Here is a 13831-nt window from a genome sequence, read left to right as displayed (position 1 = left end):
CTAATTTTTTCAAAGTAAATTATTTTCAAAAATGTTAATCTTTTAAAAAAAAATGTTGGTACGGAAAGTTCCAGCAATTTGCCTTAAGGCACGATGCCATGCGCCCCACTAGTTTCAGTTCGGTTCGATTCGAGTTCCGGTTCGTAAAAACAAGCAGATTGGTTCCGGTTTGGGTTCGATTCAATCCTATGTTTATAATAATACATTGAAAAGATGGAAATTTCCCAGCAGTGCACATTTCAGATAAAAATCTGTTCGTTTATCACCATTTTTCTTCACCCACATATGGAAATTTTAGATCACAACAAACTTATAAAAAAATATTAGCATTGGCCGCAGATCCATTTGTCCTACGGCGGTAAACTATGCCTATTCAGGCAATAAACTTCGCCAGTGATTACGTACGGTCACATTTCGCCAAAGATTATAAAAAAAAATAAAAAAACAATTTTTTTTTGCCGGAACTAGTTCCGGCCCAAAAAGGAAGTACCGTAACGATATTCCGCCTTTATATATCAATACGTTTTGTTTTAAGTCGAGGCCGTCATTCAGTAGAACAAACTAGAAAGTTTTAAAATCAATATGAGAAATTAGATATAAAACATATAGAGCTTACAGATAAATATGAATAATAATTAGTAACACAAATACACTGCACAATTATAAATCCAGGTTATTTGAACATTTAAAAATATAAATGAGATTAGTAGTCTACACATAGATGTAGCAGATAATAATGCAATATTGAAGTAGTAGCTGATAATGTAGTTCTAACTTATCATCTCAGTTTATAGTTTTAAATATTCGTAAATTATTGATAGCCTCGATTTATGATTGTGTAAAGATGTGGTGCAATATATGGTATTTGTTTTAACTATTTGTAAGAATTTATAATAAAACAATCCTATGGTTTATATCCATTTTTGTTAAAATTAATTTTAAAACTTCATTGCTTGTCTCACTGGATTACGATCTTAAAGCAAACCGACACACATTTCCGATTTCCAGTGTCAAAAATTCACTCTCGCACAGAACTTTTCACCAGAAACTTTTGCTGAGGTAATAATAAGTCGATTGGCTGTTTTCAACTCTAAATATTAAGTCAGATTTGACAGCATTAGATCTGAAAACGAATTGAAACATGGAACTCATACATATAAGCAATCACCAAACTTCCATTCTCACTCATTTGGTGGACAGGAAAGAAATAATAAATTACGTATTATTACTTTTGATTTATTTATGTATGAGCTACAAATACGGTATCAGAAAATTAATAGCCTACAATAATATTGAGAATTTCCAACAAAATTGTGAAGTAAATGAAAGTTTTACTTTCTATTAAGCTTATAATAAACAAATGTAAAGTATTTGCCATTTCACATGGTAATAAAAAGTGTCATCAATAAATGAATGTCAAAAAAGGCCATAATTCATGTTAAAAATTAGTAAAGAATATGATCAAGCAAGAAGTCAGGAATTGGAATTTCAGACAATTCTTCAACTTCAATATTCTTTTAAATAGTCAGTCATCTTATCAAGTTTCTTTCTTCATATTCCGTGGGATTCGATATGAGCTTGAGGCCCTAAGAGATTTCATTCTTCTACAAAAACTTGTTACTTCACGCATGAGTGATAACATTTTGAGATCATATTCTTTGCTTGATTTGAAACTTGCAACATTTGATAAAATTTTCAGTTTCATCCATACTCGGCATGAAAACCTTTTCCAAAAAGAAAAATTTCATTAAAATATGGCTTTTTAAATGCAATAAATCACATCTAGTGTTAACCAATAAAAGTCTAGTAATCCCCATATCATATCTAATAAATGAAATATATCTCTTGGCCGTTGTAAGTAATACTTGTACAATTTCAATACATATAAAAGTTACAAATCAAATTCTATAACATAAAATACAAAGAATAATGATACATAAAGAATAAACAATGGTTAAGAAAATAATGTGAGTCCTTAATGTGTGAAGTAGTTAAAATAAAATGACAAGATAAATAAAGGACAAACATTTTATTAAAATATCGCTGCAAGATCTCCAAGCAATAATCCTGTGTCTGCTTTAGTTTTTAATAACGACCTGCAAATAATGTTGTTATAATAATTTGAATAATATATCTTTAATACGTAAGACCTAAAAAAAATCTATCATCAACCACAATAAAATGTTTATGTATGAAGACACGACATTTAATAAGATTAAATTATTCAAAAATAAATATATTGAATGATGCCATGTAATTTATGGCCACCTTTGAAACTACTACTTACGAGGGGAGTAGGAACGTGATCGTGAACGTCCACTTCTTCGTCTTCTATAATGTGGAGAAGGACTGCGTCGGTCTCTATAGCTATTACCCCATCCACCACGATGTCCACCTCCATAATAATCACTAAAAATTTAAGCAGACAATGTTATAAATTTTTACAATTAAATGCAAAACAAATATAAAACTAGTTAAAAATGTCAATAGACATAATTACTATTTCATCATTCATGTTCCTATTCAGATACATTACTAGCAAGATGCTTTTTTAATGTATAAAAGTGTATTAGTAGTTAATAATAATTTTTCATAGTTTTTTACTATGCAACACAAAACGGAATTTAATTTGCGTTATGATTTGGCTATTAAATCTATAGCTTCAAAATATGCTGAAATTACTAAGATTTTAACAATTTAAAACCAATCGAAAGTAAAGATTAGCCAATACATTATGTAAATGTGAATTATGTATGTGAATAATTTGCAATATATAATTTAATAAATATTTAAAAAAAAATCAGTAAGTTAAGAACTATTACTCACTCTCTATCACGATCTCTTGCTCTTCCTCGACTATTGCCCCATCCACCTCTATCCGACACACTGAAAAAATTAATGTAAACTTAAATTACAAATTACACAATCACATATCATATAAACACATATTCATATGTACTTATGATTATATGTATGTAAATATATACACACACTAATGTATAGTTAATTTAAAAATATTTGTTTGACGAGGCCTTTAATAATAATCAGATGAAACTGATACCATTCTAAAACTCATCAAAAATTTACTGTACTGATAATTTACATGTAATGCAAAATGCTATAGTTGCCTTACATTTTGTCATAATTGTATCAGAATCACATTAATTACGATTATACAGAGCATTTGTAAAAAATTTTTACGAATGAATGACTTACTATGTTGGCTTTCCCATATATATTCCAGGTGTAGGGGTATGTGCTCTTTTCGTTATAGAATAGTCAACCCGAATTCTTTTACCATCTAACTCCATTCCTGAGCACTGTTCTTTGGCAACTTTGGCATCCTCTTCATTTTCAAAATATACAAAACAGAAGCCCCTTGAGCGCCCAGTCTAAAATAAAAATATATAAAACGTAAATAAATGTGAATAGTTATAGTCACCCCTCAAATAATAATGCACATTTTATTGATGCATCTTTCATTTTACATAATCATATACTTTTGATCATATACTTTTGAAGAAAATTCAAAATTTTTGAAGTGTTCTGAACTCAATTTAGTTACAATGAATAGGGAAATGTATTATTTGGATTATTACTTGCAGTACAAGTCAGATGAAATTTTATTTAAAATTTAGTTTTCACAATTTTTTAAATTATATATAACTGACAAAATTCGCTATCCTTAAAATTTTAACCAAATATTAATTTTCTAAAAAAAGCTTTTATACCTGTGCATCTATGACTACAACTGTTCTTTCCACTGGTCCATATTTAGAAAAAATATGATTTATTTGACTTTCACTAGTATACACACTCAATCCAAAAACTCCAAGGCACCTAGATTGTGTTGGATTTTCCTGCAGAGGAAAAATTAAATTACTCTATTCTCAAGTAATCAATATTAATTTAACTATGGGGCTAATGTTACTTTATCATTTACAACATATTAATTTTTAATTAGCGCTAGTTCTGCTGACATTCGTAAATAGCTGAGTCTATTACAGGTTTCAAAATAAAACCCAATGTAAAATGACATATATATTGATATGAATTGCCAGCATGAAGTGCTAATTTATATAAATTAAATTGAATAAATTATGGGAAAGGGAGATAGACAAGAAACAAAATAAAAATAAAATAAAAAAAAACATCTATCTCCGATAAAAAATTGCTTTGGATCAGATTCAAAGAATCAAATACAAATCAATTTTCTGAAAAAAACTCACTCTACTGCCTACATGTCGGCGTCTTTGTGACATTGGACTCCTGGAATGAGACCTTCTCCGGTCATAACCCTTTCCCCTGGGAGAATAAGATCGGGATCTTGAATGTGAATATCTATTTCTATAACGGCGAGGCGATCTGGATCTACTGTGACTTCTATATCTGCGCCTACTAACAAAACAATATTAATTAGTACTAAAAGTATTAAATTTTGATTCTTATTAAATTTTTAAAGTTTGCTACTGAAACATTTGATAATACGGAATGCTAAATTCACAAGCATCAAGTAACTATGTCATTTTAAAATTTGAAACATCAGATCTAATCTAATTAATAAGTGAGTTCAATATTTTTAAAATACATTTTGCATTCCAACACAGAATTACTACAATTCCTTTCCCTGATTTATCAAAACAGCAGTGCTATTTAGAAATTGCTATCTCAAATATTTCAGAAAAATATATAACAATTAGTAATACCTTTCATTGGGTTCACGTTCACGATATGAGTTCTTACGTTGCCTTTCTGGACTTGGACTCCTGTAACAAAAAATGTTATTTTTAAGTAAAAATTTAAGCTTCTAAAAATTAATCTACTATTGAAACATAACAAAAGCAATATGCAAACGTTGAGCACAACATACAAAATGTATTTTACAAATTTAGTAAGAAATTGTTAAAAAATAACATTATTGCATTATTTCATCTAAATAACAACAAGTGATACAACAAAAGCAAATTAATGATATGCTTGATTTTATTGAGAATTACTTCAATTAAGCCTCTAGGTAATATAATTGGCAAGCACTGGTTAGATTATAAGTCATTTAGTGTGCCATCAGACAAAATGCTCGATAACAGATGTTGATTTGACAACATCAACATTCATAATATTGATTAAAAAATTAAAACAAACCTTGAATAGCTCTTTTTCATAGATTTCATGGCAGGAGCAGAAGGTGAACGACTACGGGATTCTCCCATCATACGCCTACGAGAAGGTGATGTGCCATGATCTATTTTCATATCCGTACTGCGCTCACGCGTGAGACTTCTCTGTGAATTGATTCAAAAAATTCAACAAAATTAAGTATGAATCGAATCGTATTGACAAAACAAACGAATATGATAATGGCGTCGTCTCCTACTAAAAAAAAACAAGATAATTCCGCGCGATTATATGACATAAGTAAAACAATATTTCAAACATTGTAATACCTTATACATGCAACTAATTATCTAAAATTAACAATTTATTTCATTTGAAGAATAGCACTCTGTTGCAATTAAAATGGTATTTACTCACCTCGTGGTCGCTCATTGTTATGTACGGATTAGTAACTATTTTGTTTTAAAGTTTTTAACGTCAGAATAAAACAACAATATTCACTGCATATAATAAATTACACTCGATCATTTACAATTAAAACTGTAATCCTGTTTGCAACGCACACTGTAGCGATTTCTAGATAGATGCCGGATTTATTAACACAGATCAAAAAGATAAAGAGTAGAACCTCTTGACGCTTATTTTGTAGTTACAAAAAGTATCCGCTTTCAACACTGGCGCTTCAATCGAATCTATCATAGATTCCATAGATAAAAGAATAGATACCATGTTTATATCTAAAAGTCGGCTAATTTTAGCGTTTACTCCTAGACAATATAATAATTTGGCGTTTACTTTTCAATAATATATTATAATAAATGATTTTTTTCAATTTTATTTTTTATTTAGTCATTTTAAATAAGTGCGCTAAGGCAGCTGTTAGTTAAAGTATTTGCTCTATGGCGTATCTAACCGTATATACCTCTTTTACCTGTGGCCGTACCTTCCCATAGATTAGACCTTTAGACTCATTTATAAATGTACAATGAGTTAATGAAATAACAAAATATTTAATTCAGTATAAACAAATTTTATATGATGCCTCTGCATATTACGTTGTACGAATTATACACATCTTATGAAAAATGGGTTAGTACTCATCCGCATTTGGTAAATGATGCTGAAACTATAGTAAAATGGCTCTCTTATTTTATTGCGGGAAGAATGAACACTTCAAATGTAGTAACAGAATTGATATATTCTCTATCTAATCTCTTAGTATTGTTCAACGACCGTATAATATATAAATCAAGAAAGATTAATTACAGACCTGATGAAGTTACAAAGTTGAAACTATTGTTGACAACTGTTGAATATTGTGAAGTATTTATTGAATTATCAGTTAAACGTTATTTAGGAGACAAAGCAAAATGGATTGTTATTGCCTTATTACAAATTTATAAATGTCTAGGCAGACTTATTTTATTATATTATTATGATGAAGAAATAATTCAATCTCCTCCTGTACCCCCATTACAACGTCGCAAAGAAATAGAAACAACAGAACAAGTAATATCGGAGCCAACTTTATCATTTACTCTGAAAAGATCAGGACGAATTTTAAGGAAAGTTGACACAGCACCTCCAAAAGAGCTCCGAACATGGAATCCACCACAAAGCACTGAAAAAAGAAATTGCAGGGTTAACAAAGGATCGCTGACTACTGCTGAGACTTTGTATATTATAAAGCCATTGGCACATTTGGTTGCTATGCGTACTTTTGGAACAGAGTCTTGGAAAATGTGGCTTATATCCCTGGGATTTGATATTTCCAGCTTACGTCTCTTTTCCAAAGCCACGACTTCTGAAACTAAAGTAGTATTGACAAAGCAACAAAGAATTGAACTTTCGAGAAGATGTTTAATGTTATTTATGTATTTGATGAGATCTCCATGTTATGATCGATATACAAAAGATGCAGTCATTTCAGTATTAAATGGAATAGGTAACAAAATTCCTTTTGCAAATTCCGTTGTAGTTCCAATATTGCAGTACTTACCACATTGGCAGAAAACATATTTTTATATGTGGTCTGGTTGATTTATTTATGGTCCATTAACAAAATTTTAACAAATCATTATTATTTCTTTTATACATATAGTCAATTATATATATATATATATATATATATATATATATATATATATATTAACAGAGTCTAGTAATCAGGCATACAATCTATAAAAAACATGAATTTCTTTCTTTCAAAAATGTATTTTACATCTATATGTTTCGGCTATAATCCTAGCCTTCATTCAGTCAAAAAATTAGTTAATCTTGATGTTAAACTAGACTAACTTTTCCACTGAGTGAAGGCTAGGATTACAGCTTAAACGTATGGATGTAAAATAAATTTTTGAAAGAAATTCATGTTTTTTATTGTTTTATGCCTGATTTCTAGACTTTGTTAATACATATGTCAACATCAAATTCAGAATTATACAACATATATATATATATATATATATATATATATATATTGTTTCTTTTCCGAACAGTAAATCCAATAATAAAAAACAATTTGTTTTTTGAAGATGTTTAATACGACGTTTCAGAACTAGGTACGTTCCATCATCAGGTTTATTCTGTCAAATACAATGTTTTTTAAAAATATTGAATAACATTAATTAATGATGGTCAATACAGATTTAATCTGTATATATATATATATATATATATATATATATATATATAATTGACTATATGTATAAAAGAAATAATCATTAATGTTATTCAATATTTTTAAAAAACATTGTATTTGACAGAATAAACCTGATGATGGAACGTACCTAGTTCCGAAACGTCGTATTAAACATCTTCAAAAAACAAATTGTTTATTATTGGATTTACTGTTCGGAAAAGAAACAATCAATATATTGAAAATATCCAGGACTTATCTATTGAATATATATATATATATATATATATATATATATATATATATAGCCAATAATTAAACAAATTTAGTAAAGAAAAAGGTCTTTACTTTTTTTAAATATAATATGTAATTATTAAAAAAAAATCTTGTTATATTATTTTGTGTGCACTGAAGAAGGGCCAAATCAAGACTAAAATTGTTTGCTACTATAATAAAGACCTTTTTCTTACAAAGTTTGCTACTATATATATATATATATATATATATATATATATATATATATATATATATATGAGTAAGTTCTTGTGGGGCGATACATCAAAAAATAAAAAGCAAAGATTTATAAATTAATCTTTAATTCCAAACGTTTCTACATTCAATGGATATTAACATTGGTAGGTTAGGGCTTTAGTCTAAAGCCTCGGAGCTTGCACATTTCACAAGTCGTGGCAGAAATTACTTAATGTTACTCACATTTTTGTTCAAATAAAACTATCATTTTTCTTTTTACATCTTACAAAAAATGATAAAAATTTATAGTGTGGACAAGTTAGATGTATAAATATTAGTGCTAATTTCTAGTGTTGTGTACACATCCTAGATGTAACCTACCAACATTAATATCCACTGATGATGACATTAAATTGAATGTTGAAACGTTTGGAATTAAAGATTAATTTATAAATCTTAGCTTTTTATTTTTTGATGCATCGCCCCACAAGAACTTACTCATATATCTCAACATCAAAATTATATATATATATATATATATATATATATATATATATATAATATATATATATTACGTTACAGGGTGAGTATAAAATTATTTCAATATATATATATATACTACTGCATTAAAAGCTGAATGTACAATATTATATTTTTATTTAGAATACTTGATTTACACTAATATAAACTTAAAGAGAAATTATGCATAAAATTTGTGTCAATTTTGTACACATAAGAAAGTAACTCATAACTTCATTTTGAGTTTAATCTAATTTGTAATTATTATTGCGGAGTATATAGGTAATCATAGGTTTTAGGGTTTGTTTTCTAGTCAAAATTGACGTTTTGTATAATATACACATTCCATTTATAGATTATAATTGTTTGGTGTATTTTTATATGTAAAATATAATTAAATATATTTGATTGTTTTATTTCAGTTTGAAATAAATATTATCACAAATAATTATTTTCATTAATTGGTAGGGTCAACATAATAAAGATGGCAATACTTGAATGTAAGCATTTTTAAAATAAATAAGTATTATTTTAGGCATTTTTTCATATTAATAAATTTGAAGAAGTAAATCATGAGAAATGGATTGTAAAAAATCTCTGACTGGTTTGGTATGTCTTGTTAAGAAATTTACTGATGAGTTAAAAATATTTGGCCAAAACAAGACGATTTTTTACTGCTTTATTGCGCACTTAATTTATGCTTATTGTATTATAAATTTGAAAGAGAAATTTCTACCTCTAGGTTGCTTAATAGATTAATAATCATCACTATCTTCATCTTGTGATGCCATAGTTTGCTGTGCTGTGGCTTGTTGTAATGTTTGCCATTGCACTTGATCAGCTAAAGCTTGTTCTTCTCTTGCCCTCGCAAAAAGTTCCTGTTGTTGGCGAAGTAGTTCTTCTTCTGGAATTCCTAAATTTTCAAGTCTAGTGCTCTGCCTGCGCCTTTTTGCTGCTACTGCTTTACAATCTTTCAATACAGCTTCTGCTTCCAATTTGTAATCACTAAAACCTAGTCTATCTAGAGCTGTAAAAAGTAATTCATAATATAACATTACATCATTCATAAAAACAACAATAAATGCATTACCCAGAAGTACATGTTCTGCACTAATAGTTTTCTTATTATGCTGATTACACACATCATTTGCTTCAGAACTAATTAGATGAATAAACTCTGTGCAACAGTTCAATATTAGCTCACGACTTTCGGTTGCAACTCTTACACAAGGCACCTGGAAAAAGTATGTAAACAATAAGAAAGTTTTCAGGAAAAGTCATAAAAATGTGCAATTAAAAATATCTATAAATAACAATCAACAAACTACAATTATTACAAATGATGGATTATGGTACGACAATAATTTGTATGGAATCATAGGGTGATATCAAACGATTTGATATATCGTTAAATTTTATAATTTGTAGCTGTATTATATATTTAAATAGGTTTTATTACGCAAAACATATTATTAATTGCACACAATATTTGAAAAACATTGTAAATGCATCAATCCTGTTTCACACAACGAAAATAATCATGTAGGTAAACTTTTTTTAATTTTTTAGTTCATATACTGCAACTGTTTTAGAATATTGCATACATACTTAAAGTGTTTTATTTAGAATAAAACTTTTGAATATTTAAAGTGTTTTATTTAGAATAAAACTTTTGAAAAAGACTGTTACGATAGTGCAATTAATTGAATTTTATAACACGACTTAAGATCCTTACCAGCTCTTTTATCATTTTATTTATACTTGCTCTAGGCAATGTCAATTCATCATCTTCGTTTGGCGCTGGACATAAATCATCACTAGGATTATCCATTGAATTATCTCTAAATGAAATTAATTAAAGTATATACGTATATTGGTAAGTACATGCAATATTATACCACTGTTGTCTTGAAATTAAAATTTTATTTTACCAACCAACTGTCACAGATGTCAAATACACAAATCTTCATTCAGAACATTAGACCATAGATAAACCTTAGATCATTCACATTCTAGACTTTTGCGTTAAAAGAGCTAGCGAAACATGCGAACACGAGGCGCGCTTAAATTGCATTCAAATTTAATTGTTAATGATCATTGTTTATTTTTTTAATTTAAATTTCGCATTGCAATGCTTTTGTGATTTATTATAACACTATAATAATCTAAGGATAATATAAATAATAATATTTTATTATATTATTTGGCTAAAATATGTGCAATATAATAAATCAAAGCAAAATATAAAACAACATCAATAAATGTATATATAAATCACATGTAATCAATCAATAATATCTTTGTAGAGTAATTTATTGCAACAAAGTTTTAGAGTAATAAAACTTTGGAATTTGTGTTTAGAAGTGTTTGGATGAGAGCTACAAAAATTCTTGGAAATGAAGTCGACAATGTCTAACTTAAATATTTACTAAACAGCTACTTACTTCTTTTAATATAAACCCATCATTATTCACAGATGTTAAGAAAATATTCTCGCTGATGAATTAAACACACATAGACAGAGGATATATCTTCAGTATCTATAAATATCACACCTTCTGATTTCTGACCGAAGTACGGAGTTTTTATATCTATATGGCCTATTATACTAGATAAATTTTATCTTATACTAGATAAATTTTATCACCCTACTAAAATTAATATAAAACAAAAAGTAACATTTTAGTCCGCTGATGTCCCATATTTTCTTATATTTTGGCACAAAATATTACAAATGTATAATTTAGTATAAGTAATGCAGATTTGATTAAGAAGCATATAATGATTATATATATATATATATATATATATATATATATATATATATATATATATATCTGTTTGCCAACATATATATATACTTATTAATCTAAAAGTAAATATTTTAATTTCAAAGAAAGTGTATACAAAAATATATGATTCATGGCTAAATTAAGATTAATCACAAGCTAATAATGCTATGAGTAATTAATTATTGAAAATAACAGATAAAATTTAGATTAAAACTTGTTATTAAGTGCAGAGAAATTCTATACTTGACATACAATCTAATAAATCCATATTCACTCATCACCACAAATCCACAGCCAGCTTGACTAATTATTAGAAATATTTGTTACATCAAAATTAAACTACCAATAGTATTATCATTACCAAATTACTATAAACTAAACTACCGAATTGGATATATCTTTACAAAATATATGGAAAATATTAGACTAAATTTAGGTTTTGCAATTATTTTTTTTATGTTCATTTTTATACAAGCTGAACTTCACAATTAATGTTCATATAACTATAAATATACATATGAAATATAATAATAATTATACATTGCATAGTTTTAAAATTAGATTTTTCAATCTAATTTTGGTCATTATTCATTCTTGTATTTATCTAATTTAAACATTTTGCAATCAGTCCTGTTTGGATCAATAGTTTGATGCTTACATTTTTTTGAGAAAAAAAAAGTTAGAATAATTATGCTTCTATTCTCTGAATGCAGACTGAAGAAATAGGTTGCAAATGTATTTTTTAATTCTTTATTAGATTATCAGAAAGAAAAATGGTACTGATATTCTCTTTGCATGCAAGTTATATTTATGATTAAATCTCTCTTTCATTCCTATTTGAATCTTGACAAATTATTACATTCAACTATACATGTTAACCATGGAACCACTAGTTCCAATTAAATATGATCATATCCTTTTATATATAAAATAAATATATGTATGTACAAAATACACTGTATATATATATACATATACAAATTCATTCTGAGATAATTACTTCAGTGAAATATATCAATCAACAAACTTTTATAAAATATTATGATTTTTAATGCCCATTACATAAATGATCATCTTTATGATATTACATACCATTTTATTCATAATATATAGTATATTTAAGTACTTAGTTCCTATATTTTACAATTTGTCTAATAATTTTCTATTAAACTTTACAGACATGACTCCTGGATTTATAAAACATTTCCAAAATAACCTTTAATTAAATGTAAAACAATAAGAACGATCCATGTGCAATTTGTAATATTTGATATCTATACCAGAGATGTGATAAATAAATAATTGTTGATTTATCTTATCATTATTGTTTGTTGATCATTATTAAGTATTGTGTTAACTTTACAATGCGCTTCCAATAAAATACACCTAAGTCTGTTTTTACACGGAGATTGGTTCCAGAAGAATCCGTGTAAAAAAAAAAACGTGTAAAAAAAGACATTGACCTTATACAAAAATGGGTGATTCGTTCCTAATCTCTAAAACCTATTAAAATTGGTGAAAAACAAGAATTTTTAAGAACAAGAATTAAATTAGTGCTATTCACATTTGCTTTGACCAGTAAAAATTGTTTGTACGCGCTAAAGGGGAATTCACTTAAATCTTTAAGCTAGTGTTTGCAAACTATCGATACTATCGATGGTTTCAGACTTTTTTCTTTCATAAATACTTTTTTGTGAATGAACATACTTCGCAAAAATTTAATTTGACAAAAAAAATTTAGGTACATAAAATTTCAAGTCGTGCTAAATGGAATAAATTCGTGTAAAAAATTTAAAAATATTCAATTTTCAAACCGTGTTATATCAAAACCGTGTACAAAAAGACCGTGTAAAAACAGACTTAGGTGTAATTCTATTTTAAAATAATATGTTCAACATAGGATCTGTTATAAAGACTAATTTTAATGTTTTAAATAATACATATTCTATTGTTGCAGATTTTTGTTAATAACTATTCCCTATATGTAATAATTAATTACATATATGGATAACTAAAATATATAGAAAATTAATTTAGCAAATATTTAATACAATTTTGTAGATCTATAACTTGGCTCATATATCTGATGGCCAATTCAATGTTGATCATATCCCTGATATATATTATATCACTAATGATATACCAAAATAGAACTCGCAGGAATACTCAGTACTATAGTCGGAAATTAAAATCAAATGACTAAGAAAACGGAATTTGTTATAAACTGCATGCGGTAAACTTTAGTTTACAAAATACTCAACTAATATGTACAATATGTACATATTAAAAATATTAA

General features: G+C 27.2%; 3 protein-coding genes across 5 annotated transcripts; 1 reads left to right on the top strand and 2 right to left on the bottom strand.

The window, feature by feature from the left end:
* Window positions 1-1385: 1385 nt before the first annotated feature.
* LOC113387002 (transformer-2 protein homolog alpha-like) lies at window positions 1386-5684 on the bottom strand. 2 transcript variants are annotated; one of them, XM_026624763.1, is made up of 9 exons: window positions 5533-5684; window positions 5143-5282; window positions 4707-4766; window positions 4230-4398; window positions 3732-3860; window positions 3217-3392; window positions 2827-2886; window positions 2288-2409; window positions 1386-1724 (listed from the first exon to the last, which is right to left on the bottom strand). In XM_026624763.1, the coding sequence occupies exons 1-9, from the start codon at window positions 5545-5547 to the stop codon at window positions 1702-1704; spliced, it is 894 nt and encodes a 297-aa protein (XP_026480548.1). In that variant the 5' UTR covers window positions 5548-5684; the 3' UTR covers window positions 1386-1701. The 2 variants fall into 2 exon arrangements, with proteins under 2 accessions (XP_026480548.1, XP_026480549.1); XM_026624764.1 differs by having other exon boundaries at window positions 4242-4398.
* A 426-nt stretch (window positions 5685-6110) lies between these two features.
* On the top strand, window positions 6111-7161 carry LOC113385239 (peroxisomal membrane protein PEX16). The gene has a single exon (XM_026623072.1). The coding sequence runs from the start codon at window positions 6151-6153 to the stop codon at window positions 7153-7155; it is 1005 nt and encodes a 334-aa protein (XP_026478857.1). The 5' UTR covers window positions 6111-6150; the 3' UTR covers window positions 7156-7161.
* A 2333-nt stretch (window positions 7162-9494) lies between these two features.
* LOC113385204 (protein Dr1) lies at window positions 9495-10721 on the bottom strand. Of its 2 annotated transcripts, XM_026623030.1 has the most exons (4): window positions 10679-10721; window positions 10479-10584; window positions 9834-9978; window positions 9495-9770 (listed from the first exon to the last, which is right to left on the bottom strand). In XM_026623030.1, exons 2-4 carry the CDS (start codon window positions 10572-10574, stop codon window positions 9499-9501), a joined length of 513 nt encoding a protein of 170 aa, XP_026478815.1. In that variant the 5' UTR covers window positions 10575-10584; window positions 10679-10721; the 3' UTR covers window positions 9495-9498. The 2 variants fall into 2 exon arrangements, with proteins under 2 accessions (XP_026478815.1, XP_026478814.1); XM_026623029.1 differs by lacking the exon at window positions 10679-10721 and having other exon boundaries at window positions 10479-10628.
* Between the last annotated feature and the right edge of the window lie 3110 nt (window positions 10722-13831).

The sequence above is a fragment of the Ctenocephalides felis genome, unplaced genomic scaffold, assembly GCF_003426905.1.
Source record: "Ctenocephalides felis isolate EL2017-DRISC unplaced genomic scaffold, ASM342690v1 CF-g0.4_SCAFFOLD_03571, whole genome shotgun sequence".
Classification (NCBI taxonomy): domain Eukaryota; kingdom Metazoa; phylum Arthropoda; class Insecta; order Siphonaptera; family Pulicidae; genus Ctenocephalides; species Ctenocephalides felis.
The sequence above is the reverse complement of the archived record's forward strand: the minus strand, read 5'-3'. Positions and strand labels throughout refer to the sequence as shown.

Bases quoted from the DNA above. Each gene is read 5' to 3' on its own strand.
- LOC113387002 (XM_026624763.1), bottom strand. The intron at 4,767-5,142 runs GTTTGTTTTAAT...TTTTTGTTACAG, and splicing joins ATGAAAAAGAGCTATTCAAG to GAGTCCAAGTCCAGAAAGGC. The intron at 1,725-2,287 runs GTAAGTAGTAGT...TTTTTGGAAAAG, and splicing joins ATCACGTTCCTACTCCCCTC to GTTTTCATGCCGAGTATGGA.
- LOC113385239 (XM_026623072.1), top strand. From the start codon at position 6,151: ATGATGCCTCTGCATATTACGTTGTACGAATTATACACATCTTATGAA.
- LOC113385204 (XM_026623030.1), bottom strand. From the start codon at position 10,574: ATGGATAATCCTAGTGATGATTTATGTCCAGCGCCAAACGAAGATGAT. The intron at 9,979-10,478 runs GTAAGGATCTTA...TACTTTTTCCAG, and splicing joins ATAAAATGATAAAAGAGCTG to GTGCCTTGTGTAAGAGTTGC. The intron at 9,771-9,833 runs GTAATGCATTTA...TACTTTTTACAG, and splicing joins TGCAGAACATGTACTTCTGG to CTCTAGATAGACTAGGTTTT.